The 27,234-nt window shown below is 50.0% G+C and overlaps 1 protein-coding gene across 2 annotated transcripts in view; it reads right to left on the reverse strand.

The window, feature by feature from the left end:
* The window catches only part of OTOF (otoferlin), a 164,264-nt gene that overhangs the window by 101,125 nt on the left and 35,905 nt on the right, over positions 1-27,234 (reverse strand). For both annotated transcript variants that reach the window (XM_067558464.1, XM_067558463.1), the window contains exon 3: positions 19,412-19,500. In XM_067558464.1, the coding sequence (XP_067414565.1) occupies positions 19,412-19,500 (89 nt within the window). The remainder of the gene's footprint in view (positions 1-19,411; positions 19,501-27,234) is intronic.

Below are 27,234 nucleotides of genomic sequence, written 5' to 3' on the forward strand. Positions count from 1 at the left end.
CTCAGGGAGTCTGCGGCACAGCAAGGAATTGAGTGGGAGTCTCCCGGCCCCCGAGCCGGCAGGGCCTCCCTCCTTCCCGTTACCAGCCCCGCCCAGCCCTTCAAGGACACGCTGCTTCTGCACAACGCTCCGAATATCCAGCGCTCGCTCCGCAGGGCCACGTCTACGCTGCACAAGTAGCTGCCGCCGGCACACGGCCACTGCAGTAATTACACAGCTTGCGCCTGTCTGCACTTTGCTCCTGGGGTCCTCACCGGAAACGCTTGTATCAATTGTCCTGTCAGGGCGGGGCATTGTGGGATGGCTCCTGGAGGCCAGCAACGGTTGACGTAAGCAACGCGGGGTCTACACGGACGCTGCGCTGCCCGTGACTCGACGCCACTCAGGGAGGTGGGGTTATGAAGTGGGCGTAGCGGGGCAGTTACACTTCCATAAGCTGCCTTACGTTGACCTAGTGTAGACCAGACCTCAGCGACTTCAGATCTGGGACCTTCTGCCTACCTCTTCCAACCCCCCTTCGCTATTCCCTCTGCCACGCACATCCATGGAAACACCCTCGTTTGCCTGAGTCTGGGGCACGGCTGCCCTTCACCCCAGTCGCTGGGGTCCTGTGTGAACACGCCCATGCAGCTGGGCCGGCGCGGGAGAAGCCTTCCCGCGTGGAGGGCTACTCTCATATTTTCAAAGTTTCACTGATCCAATCAGGGAACAGAAATAACACCATGTGACCAATCGCAGGTCACTGATTGAACTGTTCACGCGCCACAAACGAGGGGAGGCGGGGGAGAGCTCATTGGACCAAACCATCTGGCAAAATTCACAACTACTTGTTTGGCCAGCACCATCCAGCCATAGCGACGGGGAGATCCTGCCTCTGTCCCTCCAGCCTGGTGCCATGCCTGGTAGCTGATGCTTTAGAAGAAGCGATTGAGTACCTGTCCAGTTGAGCCATGCTGCCCGTTCGGGGGATGACTCTCTCCTCTGTTGGAGAGGCTTATCAGTGCCTCCGCACCCCGAGATCCCCCAGCTCAGAGATAGTAGCCTTCAGCTGTTCTGTATTCATTGGAGATGCCATGTAGCCCATTAAATATGAATTGCATGTATATTTCATTCCAGTGTGTATGCGATAAATAATGCACAGCCACCTCAAACGGGGACCGGGATCTTCTTTCAAGTGTGCTTATCGTGAAGGAGATGCTGCGTCGGTCTATATCTCCTCAATGGTCAAATCATGTGTAATACTCTTTGTAATCCTGGCGCCTTGCTAAAACCTTGACCAGGTTTCCTTGATGAAATGCTTTTATTTGTTTAAAACTCTGCCCTGTGGTTTGCTATTGTAGGGTTGATCAGGAAGGGAGGGCTCTGCAAACAGAATTTGTTTATTGGGCTCTGCAGACAGGTCGTTTCCCTCAGGTTCCTCACCTGAGCCGGGCTCTGCAGACAGGTGTGTTTTTGTAGGACTGCTCACCTGAGCTGGGCATGCCTGACAGGTTTGTTTATAGAATCATAGAAGATAGGGTTGGAAGGGACTCAGGAGGTATCTAGTCCAACCCCCTGCTCACAGCAGGACCAACCTCAGCTAAATCATCCCAGCCAGGGCTTTGTCAAGCCGCAGCTTAAACATCTCTAAAGATGGAGATTCCACCACCTCCCTAGGTAACCCATTCCAGTGCTTCACCACCCTCCTAGGGGAAAACATTTTCCTAATATCCAACCTAGACCTCCCCCACTGCAATTTGAGACCGTTGCTCCTTGTTCTGTCATCTGCCACCACTGAGAACAGCCTAGCTCCATCCTTCCTGCAACCCCCTTTCAGGTAGTTAAAGGCTGCTATCAAATCCCACCTTGTTCTTCTCTTCTGCAGACTAAACAAGCCCAGTTCCCTCAGCCTCTCCTCATAAGTCTTGTGCTCCAGCCCCTCATCATTTTTGTTGCCCTCCGCTGACTCTCTCCAACTTCTCCACATCCTTCCTGTAGTGGGCAGCCCAAAACTGGACATAATACTCCAAGTGTGGCCTCACCAGTGCCTAATAGAGGGGAATAATCACTTCCCTCTATCTGCTGGCAATGCTCCTCCTAATGCAGCCCAATATGTCGTTAGCCTTCTTGGCAATAAGGACACACTGTTGACTCTCATCCAGCTTCTCGATCCCTGTAACCCCCAGGTCCTTTTCTGCAGAACTGCTGCCTAGCTCGTCGGTCCCCAGTCTGTAGCAGTGCATGGGATTCTTCTGTCCTAAGTGGAGGACTCTGCACTTGTCCTTGCTGAACCTCATCAGATTTCTTTTGGCCCATTCCTCCAATTTGTCTAGGTCACTCTGTATCCTATCCCTACCTTCCAGGGTATCTACCCCCCCCCCCACCCTCTGAGTGTCATCTGCAAACTTGCTGAGGGTGCAATCTACCCCATCCTCCAGATCATTAATGAAGATGTTGAACAAAACCGGCCCCAGGACCAACCCCCGGGGCACTCCGCTTGTGACTGACTGCCAAACACACATCGAGTCGTTGATCACTACCGTTGAGCCCAATGATATAGCCAGCTTTCTATCCATCTTATAGTCCATTCATCCAACCCACTCGTCTTTAACTTGCTGATAAGAATACTGTGGGAGACTGTATCAAAAGCTTTGCTAAAGTCAAGGTATATCATGTCCACTGCTTTCCCCACATCCACAGAGCCGGTCACCTCATCATAGAAAGCAATCAGGTTGGTCAGACATGACTTGCCCTGGGTGAATCCGTGCTGACTGTTCCTGATCACCTTCCTCTCTTCCCAGTGCCTTAAAATGGATTCCTTGAGGACCTGCTCCATGATTTTTCCAGACATTGGGGTGAGGCTGACCGGTCTGTAGTTCCCCAGTTCCTCCTCCTTCCCTTTCTTGAAGACGTGCACTAGATTTGCCTTTTTCCAATCATCTGGGACCTCTCCTGATTGCCACGAGCTTTCAAAGATAATGGCCCATGGTTCTGCAATCACCTCAGCCAACTCCCTCAGCACCCTCGGGTGCATTGCCACCCTGAGCAACCCCACTGCTACCGAGCCTCTGCCGGCTCCCAGCTGTTCATGCCGCTCGGTCCCCGCATGTTGGGATTTTTGGACCCAGGCCCGTACACATGAATCCTGTGGGAAGAGGCAGCACTCCACCTCCCTAGGAGAGAGACTCGCACAGTTCATCTCCAGCGCGCCACCTTCCACCAGCCAGCTGGCACCCTTTGCTCTCAGACGCAGACTCGGCTAGGGCAGCCCCCGGGCTTGTCACCTCCAGGGTGGGACGGTGCAAGGACAGGGCCAGGGCCTGCGCCAGGGTAACGGTGCTCGGCCTGCCTTGCGCTCACACTGGATCCGCTGGAGGGGTCTGGTGCTGATCAGGGGTTGGCATTAGCTCCGTGCAGCCTGATTTGGGGCTGCAGCTATGGGTTGGCGAGTCGAAGGGCTGGCTGGTTCTGGATGGGCTATGGGGTAAGGGAGTGCTATTTCGGGGTGTGCTGGCGACGGGGTAAGGGGAGGGGGGTCTATAGTCTGAATGCCCCAGCTGTGTCCAGCCCATGTATTCCTGGCTCTGCCTGTGCTGGGGAATCGAGGCTAGGCAATGGTCTCTCAGGTGACGTCCAGCCTGATTCCCAGGGAAGCTGGGAGCCAGGGTTCGCCGCAGCCAGGAGCCCAGGCTAGCGTCGTCTCGAGCCCCTTCGAGAGCACAAGGTGAATTCGCCAACTGTCCTGCCGGGATCCTATTGCGGGGTAGGTGGGGAGAGAGAGAGAGCGAGCGTAGGTGCGTACACACCACGGCTCCCTTCTGGATGGACTCTGAACCGCTCAGCTCTATGCTGCTAGCGGCCTCCGTGGGAAGAACAGCAGATCTGCTGGAGACGGCGCTGTCCTGCCGGGTTTGGACCGCAGCCAGTGACACCCCATTTCCCTCCCCTGACCAGTTCCTCTCCCTCCATGGCGCTGGAGCCCTTCAAACACTCGGAGGGGGCGGGGGCGTCCATGTGCCCCCCAGAGACATGAAGGTCCGATACCATTTCCTTTCTAAGCCAGACCCTGGAACCCCGGTGTCATTTTCGTTGCTCTCCTCTGAATCCTCCTGCTTCTCTGTCCCCACGGCCCAGGCCTAGGTTTGTACGGAAGCGTGTGAACTTCTGAGAAAGTGCTGCCCCCCCGCCCCCGTGTCTGGTTTGCAATCAGCCTTCCCCCCAACTCCCCCGGCCAGGCAGGATGGGATGAAATATTCAGCAGCCATCTACACAGCAGGTTACTTCCAAGTGTTTCATAATTCATCAGAAGCCCTGCTCCTTCCCCGTCGCCGCTGCCGCCAGAAAGGCAGAGCCTGTTTCTGGCTCACTCCGGACGTCCGCAGCGACGTCTGCTGGGGCAAGCATTTTCTTGCTGCCAGCTGCACCCCAGGGCTGCAGATTCATCTCCCCTTATTAGCGGCTTCCTCCCGGAGCCTCTGCCCCTTTCAAGGGAGCAATGCAAGCATCTTGCCTGCAGCCTGGGGCCTGCATCTCTCTTCCAGTGAGTTTGTGAATCAGCAGGCAACCCCCTCTCCCCCGGTGCCCGATCACCTTCATGCATGCGTGACTTTCCTTCTTTCAATCCATTGCTATGCCAGGCTAACACCACTGCCCCGGCTGGGTCAGCAGGGCGGGTATTTAACTCAGGATCCAAAAGCACACGTCGCTCCTGTCTGAGCTAAAGAACCTACCTCCGCTAGCGCCCAGGCTGCCACAGTCAGATCTCTAGGCATGGACTAGCCCCGCCGCCAAGGGCTGCACTGAGCTAGTGTGAGTCAGGCCAGGAACACCCTGCATCCGCCGCCTTCCCCCTTTCTCTCCTCCCCGGAAGCCCAGCTGTCCCCCGGCGGATACCTGCTCCAATCCACACATTCTCACCATGCCCCTTGCTGCCCCGGTGTCGTGCCAGGAGTGTCCGGGCCAGGGATCCATTCTCTTGATGGCACAATGACTTATTGTAAAGCACTGGTAAATGATTGCTAACGCAACATACCTCGCCTCCTCCTCCATCCCCACCCCTCCACGTCACTCCACTCCCAAACACACAACGCAAGATGGGTTAAGGGTTCAGGTCTGAAGCCCAGAAGAACCAGGACGGTAAAAGCCAGACACTCCATCCCACCCCCCAGGTGAGGTTTACTTGCATGCTCCAAGTAATTGTGGTAACCGCCCAGACGGTCTGAATCCAGAACCCCAGTTCTGAACTGCTTGGAGTTTCTGCAGGTTTGGCTCTGGGTCAGAACCGAACCCAGAAAAGGCAATTTGCCCGTTCCAATTCAGCGGAAGTCTTGCAAGCGTGGCTTTCAAGTCCATGTCAGCAGCAGATCAGAACTCAAACCTAGCCCTGGCCCCAGCCTTGAACCCCCGACTCGACTCATCCTTGAACACCAAAAGTGAGCCTCGCCTGATTCGTGAATTCCAAACCTCAGTCCTGATTCAGCCGGGAACCCCCCACCCCCAAACCAGCAGGGATTCAGTCTTGAACGCCAGCCTTAACCTCTTCCAAGCTCATGAACTGAACACTGCCTTGTTGGTCTACCTCTAAATTGCCTTCTGGCTTCCAGGAACACCCCGGTGCTAGTCACAGATGACACCGTAACTGTTCGTTGGTGTAAATGGATGTATTCTGAACTCCAGCACTACCACATTCTGGTATCACGGGCTTCTGGGGTTTGTAACATGTGGGGGATGGCTGGGAGGTGCTGGGCAGGGAGATTAGTAGACTATCAAACCAAACCAGACCCTGGTGATCATCTAGACCTGCCCCACAATAATCCCTGTTGGAACGACAGCAGATCTTTTAGAAAATCATCCAATCTTGATTTAAAAATTGCCAGCGACAGAGAAACCACCAGGACTTTTGGTAAATTGCTCCAAGGGTTAATGACCATCCCAGTTAAAAATTTGCACCTTCCAGTCTAAGCCTGACCAGATTCAACATCCAATCATTGGACCTCGTTATTCCTTTGTCTGCTAGACCGAAGGGGCCTCTATTATCAAACTGCTGGTCCCCGGGTAGGTACTTACAAACTGTGATCAAGTCACCCCTGAAACCTTCCCTTTGATCAGAGAAATAAACGGAGCTCCTGGAATCTATCACTGTAATTCCTGAATCATTCTCGCGGCTCTTCTCTGAGCCCTCTCCAATTTATCCACATCCTTCTTGAATTATGGAGACCAGAACTGGGCCCAGGATCCCAGCAGCCGTCGCACCCATGCCAAACACAGAGGTAATATAACCTCCCTGCTCCTACTGGAGATGCCTTTTTATACACCCAAGGATTACTTTAGCCCTCTTGGCCGCCACGTCACACTGGGAGCTGATGATCAGCAGATTATCCACCACGGCACCCAGCTCTCTTTCAGAGTCACTGCTTCCCAGGATAGAGCCCCCATCCCGTGCACATGGCCTACATTCTTGGTTCCTAGATGTACACATTTACAGCTCGCCATACTACAATGCATATAGTTTCCTTACCCCCAGCTTACCACATGGTCCAGAACGCTGCGTAACGGTGACCTGTCCTCTTCGTTACTTACCGCTCCCCCAGTCTTGGGGGACACGCAGGCTTTATCAGGGATGATTTTGTTTTCACCCACACCAGGGTTGAACACGTGAAGTGGTGTAAGAGCCAAGAACTGACCCTGGCAGGATGCCGCTAGAGACCTGCCCTCTCATTGATGATTCCTCATTTACAATTATTAGTGAGGCCTATTGGTTAGCCAGCTTTTAGTCCATTTAATGTCACCCACGCTAATTCGGTGCTGTTCTAGGTTCTGAATCCAAATGTCGGGCGGTACCGAGCCAAATGCCTGGCAGACGTCGGAGTCTATTACGTCCACACTGTTACCATTGTTGACCTACGAGAGACGACACAGAGTCGACCACGCTCTACGATTCTATTTCATCGAAAAGAAGCTATCAAGGGAGGCTCCATAAACCCCTATTGATTGGCATTAATTACGTTCCCCAGCTTACATTTTTCACTAACAATGGGTCTAAAGACCTTTCCCATCCTTTAGGAGAGAGCGAGAGGGAAGGTCCTCCCAGGAAGACCCTTGGAAGGGGTGAGGGAAGGGGAGATGGTGTCCTTGGCTTCGGGGAAGTAATGCCTGGGCACAGCAGCAGTGCATGCTGGGATCCCAGGGCAGGCCTCTGCTTTCTTTTAGGGGCCCAAGATTGGAGCTCCCAGAAGAGCACGGGCAGCAGCTCCTTCAGCACAGCAGGGTGGGAATTTATTGTAAACCTGGTGGCAGAGCTTGGGACCAAAGACTGGGGCAGATCCTATTGAGTTGGGCTTTTTTTTACCAGGCCACCGGGGAGAGTCTAGGCTCTCTGGAGAAGCGTGTGGTGGGAGAAAGCCCTGGAAAGGGCTACTGGCCTTTTGCTGGAGAGCTAAACCAACCAACAAGCTGGGGAAACTGAGGCAAGGGTGGAGCGGCGAGCCAGGGCCACCATCAGCAAGAGCTGCCGGTCAGGGAGATCCGTGTGTGCAAGGCGTTCCTCGTCCCAGCCCATCCCACGCCTGGGCGGCTCAACTCCGAAAGCGTCCCTTCACCACTGACCCCTTCCCATGGCGATCACTCTGGGGAGGGCGGGAGCGGGACGTGTGACCGGAGACAACCCGGGGCGAGATGGCCTTTTACGAATCCTGCAGCCACACTGACGGGGATGTCAAGGAGACAGGGAAAGCTAGGAGAGACAAACCCCCCTCATACACCCCACAACAGTGGAGCCAGGGGGACCCTTAATACCATAGAAACATAGGCGCTGCCAGGCTGCAACAGCGCACAGGCCCATCTACCCCGGCATCCTGCCGCCAAGAGCAGGCAGCCCGAGGTGCTCTAGAGGAAAGCGCACAAAACTGCAGTGGGCATCATGGCATAATCTGCCCCCAGGGGGAAACGAGTTTCCTGGCCCTTGATCCTTAGCAAAGGTTGAGGTTTTTAATCAGAAATGGAAAGCTTTCTAAGGAACGCTGTGGTGAACGAAAAAACAGAAGCATAGAATCGTAGGACCGGAAGGGGCTTCGTCTAGTCCAGTCCCCTGCACTCAAGGCAGGCCAGGCATTATCTAGACCATCCCTGACAAGGGTCTGTCCAATCTGCTCTTAAAAATCTGCAGTGATGGAGATTCCTCAGCCTCCCTCGGCAATTTATTCCAGTGCTTAACCACCCTGACAGTGAGGAAGTTTTTCCTAATTTATCTTGCTGCAATTTAAGCCCATTGCTTCTCGTCCTGTCCTCAGAGGTTAACGAGAACAATTTTTCTCTCTCCTCCTTGTGACAACCTGTTCTCACGTCCCCTCTCAGTCGTCTCTTCTCCAGACTAAACAAACCCAATTTTTCCAATCTCCCCTCACAGGTCAGGTTTTCTAGACCTTGCATCATTTTTGTTGCTCATCTCTGGACTTTCTCCAATTTGTCCACATCTTTCCTGAAACGTGGCGCCCAGAACTGGACACAAGACTCCAGCTGAGGCCTAATCAGTGCGGAGTAGGGCAGAAGAATGACCTCTCGTGTCTTGCTTACAACGCTCCGGCTAATACAGCCCAGAAGGATGTTTGCTGTTTTTGCAGCAGTGTGACACTGCTGACTCGTATTTAGCTTGTGCTCCACTGTGACCCCCAGATCCCTTTCTGCAGTTCTCCTTCCTCGACAGTCATTTATCATTTTGTACTTGTGCAACTGATTGTTCCTTCCTAGGTGGAGCACTTTGCATTTGTCCTGATTGAATTTCAGCCTGTTTACGTCAGACCACGATCTCTCCTCGCTATATCCAAGGCACTGCTTTACTTCCTATCAGCTACACACCCTTGGGCCGCATCTGGCGCCGATGTAAACCAGCCCAGCTCTGTTGAAATCAATGGTATCACATGCCTTACACCTGCCAGGAATCTCCACTTCCAACAGGAATTCATTCAGGAGAATCCTAGGGCCTACGTTATACAGGAAGTCAGGCTGGATTATGGCAGCGGTCCCCTCTGACCTCAGGAGCCAGGAACATCAGCAGAGGAGCTGTCCCATTTATTTGGAATGAGAATTCCTGCAAGAGTTCGCTGGGGAAAAAAATTAATTCTGCATCAATTCCTTCTCTTCTGAGGTTGCTTTGGCAGAGCGGCTGCCGTGCCCTACAATTTACCGCACGCTTTATTCCATTTAAAAAATAACAGCGTGATGCGTTTTGCAAGCGTAGCACAAACTTAGGAACCCAGGAGGCTACGCTGAAAAGGAGTTAATGGCTGAGGAAACTGCGTAGTAAGCTTTAATTAAACAGGCTCAGACATTGACTGGAGTAAGGGCCACAGCTGCGGTTGCACTTGCTATGGGGGGGGAAATTATTTCATTCTGATGCAAGCTGAAGGTCGTAGACTGGCTAAGGATCAGAAGGAAATGGAGCACTTGGGATAGTGTTGCATCTAGATCTCAGCATTGAAACCTCAAGTGTCCAAAAATCAGGCCAGCCCCCCCCAAATCATGACACTTAAAAAAACAAACACTTTGGGCTCTTTGTATTTGCCTTCTGGCTTTTGAAGGCGGATTTTCCACGATCACAGAGCAAGATATTTACCTTTTCTTTTTAATGAAAGCCGAGATTCTCATGCGCTCACATGACTCCGGAAGCTGGAGATACAGAAAAACACCATCTTCTGCGAGGAACTTATTTGCAAAATCCAAATGAAACATGGGAAACCTGGATTTTTGAAATCGGTTTAGCATTTTTCACACAGAGCCTGTAAGATGAAGAGGACAGGACATCCCAGACTGGGGGAAAATGGCACGTCCCCGGGAAAATCTCGAGACGGTGTGCCAATTTGTTGTAACCATCTCAGCAAGATCCTGGGCAACACACGTTTTAAAAGTGACCTGGAAATAAACGTGTCTGTACCTACGCACTCTGATCTGCTTGACTCAAAACACGTCCATCACTCAAAGCACTTTCAAGGTGAAGTTTCGTAATTTTTCATTTTGCAAATACACACGTGTGTGTTTTAACTGGGCTTCTGCTTTTTGTAGAAAGAGGAATGGAAGTGTCTTTTTTTCTCTTTTCTTTTCTTACTTGAGAAACCCGAACGTAGAACATCAAATCTGGGTTTGCAGGAAGGCACAGCTGTGTCTGAGCTCCCAAACCTCAAAGGAAGGGCTGCTGAGTCTTCATGAGAGAGCCTCTCTCCAACACGGCCAACAACATTAAATATGTGTTTTTAAAACAACAACAGCTGGGGGTTGTAATAAAGCAAATTAAAAATCGTCTTCATTACTCAGCTTTCCCCCTTTCAGCTCTTGCAATGTCAGGGGACCGCAGAGTTTTTTGTAGCTTACACAGGCCTGGAATTTCTAATGTAAAAAAAACCCAAGCAGAGAGTACAACTCTCTGTCAGCAAAAGTCCGTGCGGTCTTCGCACACCACAAAGAAGCAAAAGAAAAGGCAAGATACATGCTTGCCCCCTTCGCAGGCCATCTTTACGCAAGAGGTATTCTTATCAGTGGTCATCCACTGTACATCCAATACTTTGATCTGAGCAAATCAGGCTGTTTCCTTCTCTCATTGACTTAAAATAATCTTTGCTCACAAAGAGGCGGGTTTATTTACATCCTCCTCCATGGGAGACCCGGACCCCACGATTTATCGTTCTCTGCTGCAGCCATGCCACGCTCAGCATTTCACAGCCACGCATTAGTGAGTGACGGCTTTACGCCTCCACCGCGGCTCATGAAATGGAAACTCAGAAAGCCCGTCACTTGAACGGGCTCCGAGCGGCTGAGCTGTTTTAACACGCGGTAGTGAGTCAAGCGGGTTCGTGGGGCTCAGAGACGGTGGCGCTAGAGACACGATAAAAGACACACCTCAGTGGGGCTGGAAATAGCGGTCACAGAGGGGGATAGAACCGCAGGGCTGGAAGGGACCTCCATCTAGTCTGTTCCCCCATATAGCTGTGGGGAGTGAGGTTGGGACACTGAGTCGACAGCCGTTCAGGGCTTGCTCCATGCATGTTACTGCTCTGGCCGGTTTCCAGCAGCGTCTAAAACGCCCAGAACACGCTGAGCACCACAAGAGGGCTCACAGACAATTTAAAGGGCTATCACCCTATCCCCCTGTGTCTTAATCTAGCTTTAAAGAGCCATTTAGAGTGACAGCATGTCGCTTTGCGGCCTGTGTCAGCAAAACACACCAGCGACCATGGCGTATTCTTATTTCGGAGACGGTGAGAACTCGGAGTGTGTTGGAGGGTTTCTCTACCTTCCCTTAAATAATACGATTAAATACTTGTTAGATGGTGCTAATCAGGATCAGAGCCCCATTGTGTCAGGTGCTGTACGCCCGAGACTCAAGATCTCACAACAGAAGAGGAAAACAGACAGGTGGAGGGCAGGGAAGCACACTCAGACCATTACAGTATTACTGACCAAGGAATAAAGACTTCCCAGGCCCCTGTATCAGCCCAGGAAAGCCAAGTTTCAGCTGGGTGGGGGAGGAGATCCCAAGGATCATAACTATTTGACTCCTCACCCCCTGCCTCTTTGCTGAGGCTCAGATCCCTGCAAATAAGTCATATCTGTCTTCGAAGTAGCTTTCCTGGCAAAGCCCACGGGCAGAGCCGGTGTTGGGGAGGTTTGAATGATGCCAGGGCCGCTCTAGGGGTGGGGATTAAATCACCCAGATTTCACTGCTCTGCTGCTTGGTTGCAGAGACTCACCTGGACACGGAGACTGAGGTTTTGTACCTTAGAACCACAGTTTAAGGCCAGACGGGATGCCCAGATCACCCAATCCGACCTCTTGTGTATCACCGGCCACCAGCACCACCCGGCCCGCCAAACCCAATGTCTGAAAGGAGCCCAGATCATTCAAACCCTCGGAAGACTAAGATATTGTTGTGCTCGGCAGCTTCACGTTTGTCCACACCCCGGACCCAAGAGGATATCGCTAACCCACAGGGAGGAGAGGGAAGAAACGCAGAACCAAAGTACTAAGCGTCACCCACATCTTTCAGTGAAGCCAAGGAGATGCCAGAGACCCTGGGGGGGTTGGAGGGGTTGGAGGGCTCCTCCCCCAGAGTCACTTGGCAGGGCAAACTGGGTACCAAATGGAGCAGAGCGGCAGTGATCAAACCCCGCCCAACACCAGAGGGGGAAATGAGATGCGCTGGATAAGGCAGGTGCTCTAACACTGAGACAGCAAACTCACCGAAAGAATCCAGTTCCATCCTACTCGCTGCTGGCCCACCTCAGCCTAATTACCATTCAACGCCCTAACCAGACACTTTCCACCCCCGGCCCCGAGCCTGTGGATATTTTCCGACAGGCTGAGGAAGTTCAGGTTTAAGACAACTGGTGGGACGCTGGCGGAAGAGCCGTGCAAAGCCGGGGAAGCTTTCAAATGCTGTTTGTGACATGCACACACTAGAGGCAGGTTTAATAATCACAAATGAATAACGAAACCCAGCTCTCATCATCAGTGGATCTCAAAGCAGTTACGAAGGAGAGCAGTACCATGAGCTCTGTTTCACAGAGGGGGAAACTGAGGCACCAGGCAATGCAGTGACTTGCCCAAGGCCACCCAGCAGCAGAGCTGGGAATAGAACTCACATCTCCTGAGCCCCAGCCCGAGGCTCTATCCAACAGGCTATACTGCCTGCCACCACTGAAATGCAACCACCTCTGGGGGCGGAATACGGAAGCTAGTTTAAACAGTGCCCAGTGTACCACAGTTGAAGGCATGTCCAAGGCAATGCTCTACACAAAAGGAACTGCACTGGGAAATGTCGGGGAGGCAGACTGGAATTACCCCCGCTGGAGTTGGGTCAGAGGATGAAGAAAACATTTCTGTTCCGCAGGAAGTGCTCTGGGTTCTTTAATGACCCCAAGCGGTCAGACCCCCTGTTTTATTAAAGCATCTTTGAATCGCAACCGCCACATCCTGGGTTCTCCTTAGAGGGCTGCCATCCAGCCTGAAGCTGCATAAACTGAGAGCTGCCCGTAGCACAGCTGGAAGAGAGATGACTTTTCATTTCGTTTTCGCAGTTGGGGCGTTTTCCCACATTCTGGGGTTGCTGAAGTAATTCTGCGTTTGATCATCGCATACATTCTCTGCGACCGAAACGGCGCCAATCGGGAGCCGGTGTTTGACAGCTTGCAGGAAGACGGTTTGATACAAAGAAGCTGAATTCTGCAGTGATCTTAATAGGCAGAGATGTCTTAGTACAAAGGACTAAATGAAGCCTCTATTTTTACACTGGAAAATACAGTGCAACATTAAAAGCTCTTGGAATTAGTCTCTTTGTTGCGCCAGGTAATGAAATCCAACCCCCGGCTATTGTCTCCCTCTCTGTATCAGTTGCATGTAGGTGGATCGCTATTTGCACCCGCCCCTGCTCCGGGTTCACAACGCTGACATGTTCACAATGCAGCTTGGAGCCATCAGGCAGGCTGGACTGCAGCTTCCAACCGTGGAGAGGGGGCAATTGCTCTGATAGAGCCCTCCCCGCCCTGAGATCTCAATGCATTTTACGAAGGTGACCGATTGGGAAACTGAGGCAGAGACCAGGGGAGGCATTCACCCAAGGTCACCCCGTAAGTCAGAGCTGGGAGTAGAAGCCAGGTCTCCTGACTCCCCCCCCAGTATAGTGCACTATCCATTGGACCATGCTGCCTGCCTCCCTGTCCAATAACGGAGGGCTGTGACCCCAAAACTAACCCTCAGGGTCCTGATTCACTGTTCTTACTCTCCACACAGCTGATTTTAGCACCCTAGACCCGCAAGCCTGTGTAGACCTGGGCTCTGGGGGTTTCCACTTGCTGTGTAGACCTAGCCTTCCGGTGCACACGTGCTGCATACACCCCCTTCCTGGGGGCCCTTCGCTCTGGTGCCTCCCCCACGACGTCCCTTGTTCACACCCACACAGGGCTCCGGCACGATGCCCACTGCACGTGTGTCTCCACTGCACGTGCCCACCTGATTGCCTTCCACTGCGCCCCCGTCTGACTCCCCTGCTCAGGTCTCATGCTCTTTCCCACCCGTGGGCACGGGACAGGAAGTACCAGTTTACGAGGGAGTTGGAGATTTGGCTTTGTTCCAAAATGGAGCAAAACCCCCACATTTTTTAATTCCCCACAAAGGAAAATTCCCCAAATTTTGCTTTTTGGGTTGTTAAAGCGATTTTTTCGATTTCGACTTTTTTTATCTCGCATTCTGCTGTCCTTATCCCGGAACGTGAAACTAAACCAGTCTGAGACAAAAAGTTGGTTCACCAAGAACAACTGAAATGTTTTTCAAGTGTCAAACCAGATGTTTGGATATTGTGGGCACTGGTTTCCATTTCTTTATCTAAACAAAATTCTGGCCACGTATCCCTGGTTTCACAGAGCCTTTTGATTTCCAGGCAACTGCGTATTCGGACGGAAAATGGTTCCCATAATGTTTGAGGTGCCTTAAAAATGGTTCTCCAGGAAAACACGGTGTGTCCTGCCATTGGTGCTCTACGAGCCGGGCCAGTTGGCACAATTCCCTCTGCTCTCCAGTGAACTGACAGACAAGCGGCCATCATCAGAAGCTTGGGCCCTGTGCCCAGCCCAGGGAAAGGATCATTTTCCAAACTAATTAGTTGTGTGGTGACTGCTACCCTGGGACGGAAAAAAACCCCCCTGCAATGAGCCATGCACCAGCATCTCAGCAGCGGCCCTTTCAATAATTCACACCAAGCCAGCGTCGGGTGTCCTGCCTGTATCTGCAGCTCTGCTAAATATCCCTTACCAACACCTGTGCATTATTCAGAAGAAACAACGATCACCTCCCCACCACGGAGAGAAATCTCCGTGCCCTGCAACATCTGCTTCCCCCACCACGGTAGGATTTAACTCGGGAGCTCTTCCTGCTGGAGCTTGCTCGTGGGACGGAGGCTTGGTCTGCGGTTAAGGCGGTGGGCTAAGACTCAGGAGACCTGGGGTCAGTCCTGCCTCTGCCACATGCATCTGGTATGAGCTGGGGCAAGTCACTTCATCTCTGTGGGTCTCAGTTCCCCAGCTGTGACATGGGGGTAATAACCAAAGAACACACCAGTGAAGGGGCTGGCAGAGTTATGGGGTCAGTGTGCTCGCCCCATGGGCTAGCAGCCATGGGCCAGGAAGTCCTTGCTGTTTAAAGACCCTCCACTGGACCCTGGTACACTCCGCACCAAAACACAGAGCTCTGCCACGTGAACTAAAGGAGCTGCTCCATTAGCCGGCAGCAGTGCTAGGTCGTTAACCTTCCTCTGGATGAGCCACTACAGGGAGACAAGACAAGCTCAAAGAGGCACCCCGGGTGATCCCCTCTGTTTGTGAGGGTGTGTAGTTCTTCCGCAGGTTGCTTTCTGACATGATAGGGCCCAGCCTCCATCACAGACCTGGGATGGTGCCACTTTAAAGCATGACCTCTGCTAGGAAAAGTGACTCTGTAAACGGCATAATGAGCTTTCTATTTAATGTCTCCAGGCCAGACTGTCAGAAGAACTCAGCCCAGGGTAGGCACAAAAGTAAATGGCCAGATTGCAAAAAGACCTGGGCACGCTGGATCTAGCCCCAAGAGTTTAGGGCCACGTTGAGCCTCGTTAACTCATCAAAGAAAAGGTTAAGGGCTGACTTGATCACGGTCTGTAAGTACCTACGTGGGGAGAAGATCTCTGACCTAGCAGCTCTTCAATGCAGCAGACAAAAGCCAACCAAGATCCAACAGCTGGAAGCTGGAACGGGACAAATTCAGATTGGAAAGACGACACCGATTTTTAACAACAGGAATAATTAACCAAGAGATGCGATAGATTCTCCATCGCTTGGCGTCTTTCATTCAAGACTGGCTCTCGCTTTCTAAAGGACACGCGCTAGCTCATCCGCGAGGTTTGGGCTTAACGCAGGAATCGTGGGGTGAAAGTCTAGGGCCTGTAGTCAGAGCAGATGATCAGAATAGTCCCTTCTCGCCCTAAGATCGATGACCCTCTGAGTTCAAGTTGGCAGTGATTTGCAAAGGGTCTGGACAGCTGGCGCTGCGTTCTGGACAGCTGTGCACCGAGCAGGGGTCTCACACAAGCGGCTGGATTTGCATGCATGGACTGTGCCCCAGACAGCGTTGCAGAGGGCTCAGTGGCAGGGACTTTGCCGTGCGGTGGTTACCTCCTGCCATCCGCCTCCTGTCCAGCTGGTGGGAGCGGCAGCCTTCCACCCCCGTTGCTCAATTGAACAGAGCCGGCGCTAGGCCTAAGCGGACTAAACAATGGCTAACGGGTCCTAGTGGCCCAAAGCACCCCCCCCCATTCACTTCTTCAGTATGTTTTGTGTGCAGGGAGGGGCCCAAAATATTCCTGCTTCGGGCACCCAATGGGCGTGCACCCCCTCTGCTCAGTTCAAACTCTTGTGTGATTGCACTAACCTCCCAATACCCAGGAGACACCGTCAGGACCAGTCTGATGCTTGAAAGCAATTCATATTTAGCATCCCGGCCCCAGGAATCATCCGTCCGCACCTTCGCTTTGTAAATGTCACTCGGAAACAAGTGCAAACGCGCCCAGCTGCTGGCTCGGAAGGCCCTGGAGAATACCAGACTGGGTGGTCGGGGGACGGGGCTGCGTAACACACTGGCTTTTAGGCCAGTATTCTTCGTCACTATTGTCTGTGTTACAGAAGCTGCTAGGAGCCCCGGCTGAGATCTGGGTCCTGTTGCGCTGGGCGCTGTACAAACACAAAATGAGAGCAGCTCCCTGCCCTAAAGAGCTTCCAATCCAAATGGAGAAGACAAAGGGCAGGAGAGGCGCCAAAGGCACGGACAGCAGGAACGAGTAGCACCAGTTCACCCACCAGGTCAACGGCTCTTGACTCTCACTCCAGTGCGCGACCCATGAGTTCAGACGTCCCGTTTAGTACCTGTCCCCAGCTTTCACTAAACGTATCCGGAGAAGAGCTGAGGGGATGAACAGCAATTTACCCTCCAGTCCTGTACCAAAAATCAGCACCTGACCACCCAATAGAAACGAACCTGTACTCAGGGAAGCAAACCTAGAACAAGCTCGCCTATGCAGGTAGACACCACAAGCCGTCAGTGGGAATTGAACCCAAGACTTTCAGTACAACAAACGCTGCCCTGACCACTTGAGTTGAAAGAGAGCTCTGCTAGGGAACTGAAAGCAGCTCTTCCCTGGGTACATTTAGTGCACGCCCAGTCATCATCCCAAGAGTCGCTCCCTTTGTTATAACCCTGTTCACTTATGCTAAGCATCCCATAACACCCTGCAACAGTTGAGGTAAGCTTTGGTTTAAGTGACAGGAGAATTGTCAGTGGCAGGACATAGAATTGTTTCCTTATAGCAACAGAAAGGGAGGTGCCTTCACAAACCCATTTATCCTGGCAGAGGCCTAAGAGGTGTCATCACGCTCCTTGCCCCTAGGATGCATGTACCCAGAACAAAACTCAGAGCAACTCACGGTACCAGACAAAACAAACTACAAAGCTCATTGGTTACACCTAGTTTCAAATGAGATATGCGGCACCTTTGACTGGCAAACACGGAGGGTGGAAGAGGATGGCGGTAGAGATATAACTTTGGAAGCACTTCTTCTGCATAAGGTGAATGTAACATCACCCACAGGACCGCTCTTCCGAGACAGCTACGGTGCAGACATTTTCCTGCCCATATGAATAAAGCTGACTGACACTGGTTATTTGGTCTCCAGTCAATTTCATAATGAACCCAAGTGCGGTCAAGCAGCTGACTGTAGCTTTATCAACCAGTTGGTGTGATTACTTCTAGTTGGGGCATGGAAAGCCATCACTGGAAGCATCTGTTAGTACGTTGAGCTAGCTGGCCAACGCCAGCTGGGAGGGTGGCAGCGTTGGTAAATTGTGCCAGGTAGCCCGTGATGCTAATCACCGCTAGGGGCAAGATTCAATACGGCCCCCGCGTTGTGTATGTGATCTGAAAGGCAATGTCCATGGGGAAAAGACATGTCCACCTTCGGGAGATCACTGAGAGGGCGCTGGGACATTGATAGTCGGGAGAGGCAGAAAAGGCTGGGACGCCAATTAGAGGATTAGCAGAGATGAGCGGGGAGGAAATATTAGAGGAATTTAATCTGTGCAGGCTGGAGAAATGGAGACAAAGGGGGAGCGATAGGCTAAGAGGGGGCAAAGGGCTGAAAGCTGGTAACAAAGCCTCGCAGAAGGGGGTGGGCGCTGCCCCCGCTGGAGACTGGGACCAAAGAGCGATGGATTCAGACCAAGGGGATTCAGGTTAGAAAGTTGGGCTGTTGATCCCAGTCGCCCGCCTCTCACGCTTGATGATATCAAAACAAGGGCCCAGTCTAACATCGCCATTTCCCTTTGGTTCAGTTTCTTATGCCAGTGCCCATCCCTGTGGTATCTGATCTCTGCTTGCTGGGCAGAAGCTAACTGAGGATGATTTCCTCCCACATGCATGGGACTGGCATAAGGGCCTACCCAGGCAACACTTAAGTCCCACTTCAGGGGGGTGGGTGGGTCAAAAGGAGATTTTACAGCTGTTCTGTGGGTCCCAGACCAAAGAGGGCAGAGACCCACTATCCTAAAGTATCCCCACTTGGTCAGGTTATTAACTGCCTGTTAGTATAAGCCGCGTGTGGGTTATATGACTGCAGATCTTTCTTCCCCTCTGGAATGAGTATAATGATTTACTGGCTTATCCTTCATCGGTAGCTTAGTATTGACTTCCTGTTTTTGTTAAATACCTGCACCATTTTGCAGTGAGAACAAGGGGAAAACATACTAAATAACCTAACAATGAAAGGGCTGGGGAAAGAGAGAGACAAAACACATCCTTCTCTGTACTAAGTTCCAAGAGCTAAAGGAAAGAATCGAAGACAATGCATGCACTACAGTAGAGGATACATACATTCTGTCAGTCGCTAAAATATAGATGGAACAAAACCCGAGAACTATAAAAAGAGAAAGAAAAAACAAATTCAGGGCAGAACTTTCAAAGGTGGGTGCCTAAACCTGGGCACCTACTTTCATATTTTTCCACCTAAATAAGGGGCCTTATTCTCCAAGCTCCCGACCACCTGCAGCTTCTGTTGTAGTCAAGGGACGTTCCATCAGGCTCATTATTTCAGGTGCCCGAATATGCCTGAATAACTTTCAGCACCTGGGCTTGCAAATTTGAGCTCTGATTTCCAGGCAATCGCCTCAGCCTGGTTCAAATTCCTGTAGCAAAGGCTTGCTTGGCTTCTTGGAAGATATACTAACCTCTCTCTCTCTCTCTCTCTCCAGGGAAACCAGCCTCCAGACAAAACCATGGCAGGAGCTTGAGGGGGGCGACTGCTGTCCTGTTCCACGGGGAATGGGACTGGCTCCAGCACAGACTGCGGGGAAGAGAAAAACTCGCTCTCACCTGTTGGTGAAGACTTTGCTGTAGTTGAAGACCTGGATCTCCAGTATCTCACTGCCGTCAATATTGCTGGCGATCGGCCACCGGAAGGTCTGCAAGAAAATGATGGAAGGAGAAAGTTAGGATTCTCGTGGGATAGTTCCAGGGGAGAGGTTATGTGGGTGGGTTTTTTATATGCATAGGAATCAAATCCTTAGCTGGCGTAAATCAGCAAAACTTCATTTATTAGCTTATCCGTGTTACAGCAGCTCTCAAAGGCTGCAGCTGAGATCAGTGTCTGGCATAGTTCATAGAAAGAAAGTCCTTGCATTGAATAGCTAAGGGCAGACAAAGGGTGAGCGGTGACAGAGGCGGAAATGACTTGGAAATTTAGGAGCCATTAGGAAAGGGACAGAAAATAAGACAGCAAATATCACGCCACTCTAAAAATCCATGGTACACTGTGTCCAGTTCTGCTCACCCCATCTCAGAAAGGACAGAGTGGAACTGGAAAAGGTTCAGAGAAGGGCCACAAAGATGATCAAGGGTATGGAACGGCTTCCCATTGAGGAGAGACTAAAAAGACTAGGGTGGTTGAGCTTTGAAAAAAGACGAATAAGAGGTGATCTTGCAGATGTCTACAAAATCATGAATGCTGTGGAGAAGTGGATGGAGAAGTGTTATTTACCCTTTGCCACAATACAAAAACCAGGGGTCACCTGATCAAATTAATAGGCAACAGTTTAATACAAACAAGAGGAAGTACTTTTACACACAATGCACAATTAATGTGTGGAACTCACTGCCAAGGGATGTTGTGACGGTGAAAGGTATAAACAGGTTCACAAACAACAGGATAAGTTCAGGGTAAGGTCCATCAATGGCTATTAGCCAGGGTGATCAGGGATGTAACCCCAGGCAACCCTACACCTCTGACTACCAGAAGCTGGGAGGGGAAGACGGGGTGGCTTTTTCCAAAACTGTACTGTTCTGTACACTCCCTTTGAAGCTCTGGTACCAGCCATGGTCGGAAACAGGGCCAGAAGGACCATTGATCTGACCCACCATGGCAGCTCTTACGGTCAAGATCACACAGCAAGTAAATAGCAAAGGGAGAACCTGAACCCAGATCTCTGGCACACCAGGCCAGCATCTTGCCCAGTGGGCCACACTTCCTCTCTGGCTGCACCTGGGTCATCTTTACCTGTACCTGCAAAGAAGACGGCTTTATGTGAATGAGGAGCTCTTCAACAGGCGTCCCAGTGAAAACACCGGCTCAGACTAGCATTTTTTTCCTTTTGCAAGCCAAGCAATCAGCCTGCTGGGACAGGTCACACAATGAAGTAAAAAACGTTATCCAATTGTTCAACCTATAATCCTCTTCTGCCCGTTGGGAGCGGGGAAGAAACCTTATTACCGAACCGCAAACAATTCATTATCGGAAGGCAGCCGCGGCGAGCGAATCGAAACAATGCGGAGAGCGAATGCAATAACCCCCCCACTGCTGAAATATCCCCGCAGCTTTCCGGATTCACTGAAGGAACACAATGATAATTAAGTTGAAAGAGGTGAAAGGAGGGGAGGGTTATCCAGACATCATCCTGTGCTTGGAAGTTCCTGGAGACACAGCCGAAGGAGACAGGACCTGATGAGTCCATTTCCCCGACACACAAACGCACACACACCAATTTCTGTAAAAGATCCTGCAGAGCTGTTATTGTAGCAGGGAGGAAATTAGGTTGTGATTCCCAGGAGCATTGAGAGAAAGGAACTGGCGCAGTGAAAGAGCATTTCGTTTGTGCAGGATTTGTATTTCTAGGTCATGCTTTTTCACCACCGGACGACGTATCCCAATCATAAAACGTTTTGCTGAGTTTGGAATTGATACCTTTATGGGCCTGGATATTTTACAGAGACAGAGAGAGAGAGAGAGACACCCACACACACCCCTTCATCGGCCCTGGGATACCCACAGAAGGTGCAGAGCTGTTGTAGTGGCTTCCCGTGCAAAGGAAAGATCCAGGACAAAGATCATAGCTACTGGAACGTCCCCTGTGGGCAACTGGTATAAGTTAGAGTAGTCTTTAGGCAGCTGTAACTTCCAGCAAGGGTTTGGATCCTGTGCCAGGATCCAGGGGCTACCTTTGCCGTCCACCAGTGCAGGCTAAAAACGTCTAGTTAAAATGCTGTTTTGGCAAAACCGACATTTTTCACTAAATTGTATCAATCCTTTCAAAATCAAGATGGGATGTTTTTCTAGACCAGTGTTTCTCAAGCAGGGATACGCATGCCTCTGGGGGTACACAGAGGTCTTCCAGGGGGTACATCAACTTATCTAGATATTTGCCTACTTTGACAACAGGCTACATAAAAAGCACTAGCAAAGTCAATACGAACTCAAATTTCATAGAGACAATGACTTGTTTATACCGCTCTATACACTATGCAGTGAAATATAACTACATTTTTTTTTCCTAACTGATTTTTTACATGGTAAAAATGAGAAAGTCAGCAATTCTTCAGTAATAGCGTGCTGTGCCATTTTTGTATTTTTATGTCTGATTTTGTAAACAAGGAGTTTTTAAGGGAGGTGAAACTTCGGGGTGCACAAGACAAATCAGCCTGCTGAAAGGGGTACAGTTGTCTGGAAAGGATGAGAACCACTGTTCTAGACTCTGCTCTAGCTGGAACAGGAATTCATTTCGGGCAGCTCTCTGGCCTGTGTCATACAGGCGGTCGGATTAGATGGCCACCGGGGTCTCTTCTCGCCTCGGAACCTGGGGCTATGAAATTTAATTGAACACGGAAGGAAGCCAATTTGAAAACGTCCCATTTCATCATTTTTGGAGGGCAAAGTTTGAATGCTTTGTTTCAAAATTTACTTTCAATAAATAAATGAAGGTCCAGCATCAAAAGAAAACATACCGAATGACACAAAACATCTTTTCTGTTTCCAATTTCATGTCACAAAAACTTGAGATATTTTGGCTTTTTGTCCCACTTTGTTTTTGGTTTTGAATTCTCACATTTCTTTGTGGGATAGAAAATCAGTTTTCCACCAGTTCTAATGCCCGCCACCCCACGTCTCATGCTGACGTCAGCCACGCAGTGACTGCCAGGGAAACAGCCTCATCGGTTCTTCTGTGAAGCTCTGTAACTGTCACCTTGATGCCCCAGCACCGGAGCAAGGGGAATCCATAGATGGCCGGCCGGATAGCTCAAATCACACTCACAACACAGGAACGGACTCGCTGGCATGGATTCAGTCATATCGACGTGTTTATCTGCAGTGATCTCATTAGCACCTCTTCATGAAGCCTCACCATTGCACCCTGGTCTGTGCAGGCATGCAGGGAGAAAGAATCCCTGCGCCTGGGGCTATACGGCTGTCATGGCCAGTGCTATAACCTCATTAACGTGGGTCTTCCTGTTCTGTCGTTGCAGGCACCACTCCTCCACAGCCTCTTGTGACAGAACCACAGGGTTCGAAGGGACCGCAAGGGTCATCTAGTCTAACCCCCTGCCAAGATGCAGGATTTGTTGACGCTAAAACAGGGAAGAGATACCCAGAGGGCATATGAGACACAGGTACTCTTCTCTGCAGGGCAGGCTCAGAGTTTCGGAAACGCTCTTCACCTTATTTTCACAGACATGGATGAATTTATCCTCACCATGCCCCTGTAGGGTTAGGGCAGTGCTATTAGCCTTATGAGGGGAAACTGAGGCACAGAGAGACTAACAGACTCACCCAAGGTAACACAGGAGTGTGTGGCAAAGCCAGGAAGGGGACCCAGGTCTCAAATTCCAGACCTATGCTTTATTCATTAGGCCATCTCATCTCTTTTCGTATTGGTCCTTGTGATGGTATGCAGAACCCATGGGGTACCACCTGGTAGCTGGGATACCACTGACCCCTCTGTCTGACCAGCTTAGGCTCTCTCTCACATGGAGATGCTGTGACAGGCCACAAACCCCTGGCAGGTTTTGCACTTACACAGTCCAGGACCACACCACGCTAACACTTTCCAGCCACTCACAAACCAACAATGGAGAAACTCCAGCTGGCTCCTAGCCCAGGACTCTAAGACCATACTGTCTACCCTGGTCAAAAAGTCTGACCAGTGGAGATAATTATCCAGTCCACCCTTCCCTCAAAGTGGAAGGAACATGCACCAGCTTTTGTTACTGAGCAGTTTGTCTAAACACTTCACTCAAAGACACACTGGTTAAGGTAAAACATTAAACAAGTTTATTAGCTATAGAAAAATAGATTTAAGTGATTCTAAGTGGCAAGTGTAAAGAGATGGAAAGAAGTTACCAAATGAAATAAACATAAGGTCGCAGTCTAAGTTCTACACACTAACAAGCTCTTGAATTAGCAATGTCTCACCCTTGTTAGCTGCTACAAGCAGTTTCTTAAACGTAGGAGGGGCAACCTTCCCTGCCTGGGACTCTCCTCCCCCTTTTCAAAGTCCTTTTGTCTTCCAGACGACCCTTTGGGTGTTCAGTTGACTGGGAATGGAGCCAAACGATGTCACGCTCCTCCTTTTACAGTCTGTTTCAGCTTGCTAAAAGAGTCCACGCATGTGATGTGGCAGCTGCTTCCCACTGGTCAAGCAACCCCATTGCAAATCTGCATCCTAGAACAAAGCCTTCGCTGTACACAATCCCTGGTAGTGGAATCTTTCCTTGATGGGTCATTAGCACGTCTGGTCACTTCCTTGTCGTGCCTGGAAAGCTGGTTTCGGTGGTCCCCACCTCGCAACATGTTCTAGTCACATTTACCACAATATTTTATAACTTTCCATACAATCCAACAGGATACGAATGTTTAGCGGATCAAGACTTTTAAAATGCCAGCAAACCAGGCATACTTTGTACAAAACGTATCATAATTGTGAGACACTGGTGAATGTGTGGTTTTTGGGGTGCTGTTTTCAGACACAGGGTGTCACAGGCCTATATCCTTACTGTCGACGGCCCAGTGCAATTTGAGTTGCTTGACCACTGTCTTGGGGCCTAGCATCGCTTAAGTTATTTGCTTTACCATTCTAGCCTCAGCAGCCTGGCATCTTCTGGTTGGCAGATACCAGCAGGAGTACTGGGTAATCTTGCAGATGTCTCAGGTTTGCATACCGTGGCACATAAGACGAAATACACAACATGTCTGTTGCAGCTGCACATGGATAACGGTGAGAACAGTAACAAGTTATCCTTAAACATCTGGGGGTATATTTTTCCACTGCCCAGGGGTATGTATTTTTTATCACCCCTCCTATTACCAGATGTTGTTTTGATTATCCCAGTTATTATGGTGAGAATGGAATGAAATGTAGTTAAGGGTGAGAACCCAATGTATGTAATTAGCATATATGATAATGAGTAGAGAGGTAATTAGGTGAAAGCTGTTTATGGAAGGTTATAAGAAGTCACTACTCAGACAAAGGGGCGTGTTCCATCAACACCTGACTCCATGGGAGGTGCTTCTGGTCAGACCAGCAGGGCCCCTGAAGAAAGCCGTTCCTGTATACAGCCTTCTGAGCGACTGCTTCGCTCTCCAGGCTTAGTGAGTATGAGATATTGCAGTTAATGTTAGGCTTTGTATTCAGCTAGTATATCTATAGAAAACCTGGCACATTAAACCTTATTGATCTGCAAATCGGGCGTACCATGTCTCACTGGTATCCACACTGATCACTAAGCTTCCAGTATCAATACTTACAAAGCAGATTATAGAAAAATTAGGTTGTAAACTCCGCAGGGCAGGTACTGTCCTTTGTCATGTGTCTCACTGTAGCACCGAGGAGCTCTAGTGATGGATTAGGGCCCCACCATGCTAGGTGCTGTACAAACCCACAATAAATAGTCCCTGTTCCAAAGCTGTCTTCAGTGCCTAACACAAAACCCATTGAAATCATCAGGAGTCTTTCCAGTGACTTCGGTGTGTTTTTGGGTCAGGCTTTTAATTTCTCAGTTATTTGTTCTTTTTTTTTTTTTTTTTTTTTTTCTATTTTCAAAAAAATTAAAACCAAAAACATGTTGAGTTTTTGACAACATAAAACCAAAATATTTTCAGTTTTTCAGCTGAAAATGAAAATATTTTGTTTTCTTTAAATTTCTTCTTTTTTTTTTTTTCTGGTGCAGAATACAAAATACCCTGTTTTCACCAGCTTTCTATACAGTGTCTTGGGTGATGTCTCAAAGGAGATGGAGGGAGAGTCACCTCTTGAGACACAGACAATCCAAAACCAAATATGTGATAGGGAACCGTCCTGATCTGTATGAGAAGAAATGGACTGGTTGGGCCTACTGGGTCTTGTCCTATAGAAATGCCACAGAGTTTATTTGGTGTGCAGATTTTCTCTCTCCCCTCTTTAAAATGAACCTAGAAAACAATTGAAAAAAGTCTCATCAGCACCCAGCAGCACAGCTCCAACAAAGCTGTCTCCTTCTGCCATTCCCTTCTTGATCCCCTGTAAGCGGCATGGAATCAGGAGATGGAAAAGACCCAGGGGAAGCAGTTAATCAGTATACCTCCATGGTGCAAGCTGAATTTCTGTTATTGGTCCACTTTTGGATGCTTCTCTGTAATCTCCCCCAAAAAATCATATCACCTTCAAAACTGGGAGGTTACCTCTGGGACCAAGGTACAGTTTTTTCTGCCAAACAGGAAGTGATTTGTACAAAGCCTTCCTGATTTCCAGCACCTTAAAAACAGACATGTTCTCTGGAGTCCCCTACATGAGATCGTGTGTGCGGCACGAGCTGTATGGAACGAAATATCAAAAGTGACTAAATTGCCTTTTTGGAACTCCCCAAATGGAGAGTTGGCTCCCGGGAGCACATTGTAACTCATTGGGGGACTGCCCGAGTGCAAAGCTCCCAGTTAAAGGAAAACAAGGCCTGGTCTCTCCACAGAGATGCTGCTATCAATACAGGTGCCTCTGTGTGCGCCCCTTGTGTAGGCAAGCAAAGCCAGCATGTGTTGCAATTTGTACCAGTGCAGCTTACTCAGCATAGCCTGTATTCACTGCATTAATTGCGGATTAATTGCTAGATCGCAGAAAGAAATGGGAAAGGGGGAATTGTCATCTAGCGGGGTTCCCACGGGGTTCTGTTCTGGCCCAACGTTATTCAATATCTTTCTGAATGAGCTGTGAGGAGATTTAAAACCACTGCTTGTAAAATTTGCAAGTGACATAAAAAGTGGTGGAGTGGAAAATAAAGGGGACAAGTCAGCACTGCAGACCTCCTAGAGTGCTTGCTAAGGTGGGACCATTTGAACAACAGATGTTTTAATACAGCCGAATGCAAGATCATACATCTGGGAACAAAAACATAGGTCCTCTTAAAAGATGAAGTTGGGGATTCATGGTAGATAACCAACTGAACATGAACTTCCAGTGCTGTGCTGGAGTGAAGGGCGCATCTGTGATCCTTGGTGTATAAACAAGGAAATATCACGTCGGAGTAAAGCGATGTTATCACCTCTATATACAGGTTAGTGAGACCAGCACTGGAAACTGTGTCCCATTCTGGTGAATCTACACTTCAAAAAGGATGTTGAGAAATTGGAAAGGATTGAGAAAGAGCAACAGCATGGTGTGAGACCTGGACATTGTGGATTATTGTGAGAGGCTGAGAGAAGCTCAATCTATTTAGCAAAAAAACCCAGAGTCCGGTAGCACCTTAAAGACTAACACACATTTCTGCGGGCATAAGCTTTCATGGGCTGCAACCCACTTCGTCAGATGCATGAAGTGGAAATCACAGATCGGGGGTGTATATATACATCCAAGGGTAAGAAACGACAATGGGGAGGACAAGTGCTAACAAAGTCCATTCAG

Source organism: Emydura macquarii, unplaced genomic scaffold (genome assembly GCF_026122565.2).
Source record: "Emydura macquarii macquarii isolate MOO-44397 ecotype Brisbane River unplaced genomic scaffold, CSIRO-AGI_Emac_v2 contig_2076, whole genome shotgun sequence".
NCBI classification, from domain to species: domain Eukaryota; kingdom Metazoa; phylum Chordata; order Testudines; family Chelidae; genus Emydura; species Emydura macquarii.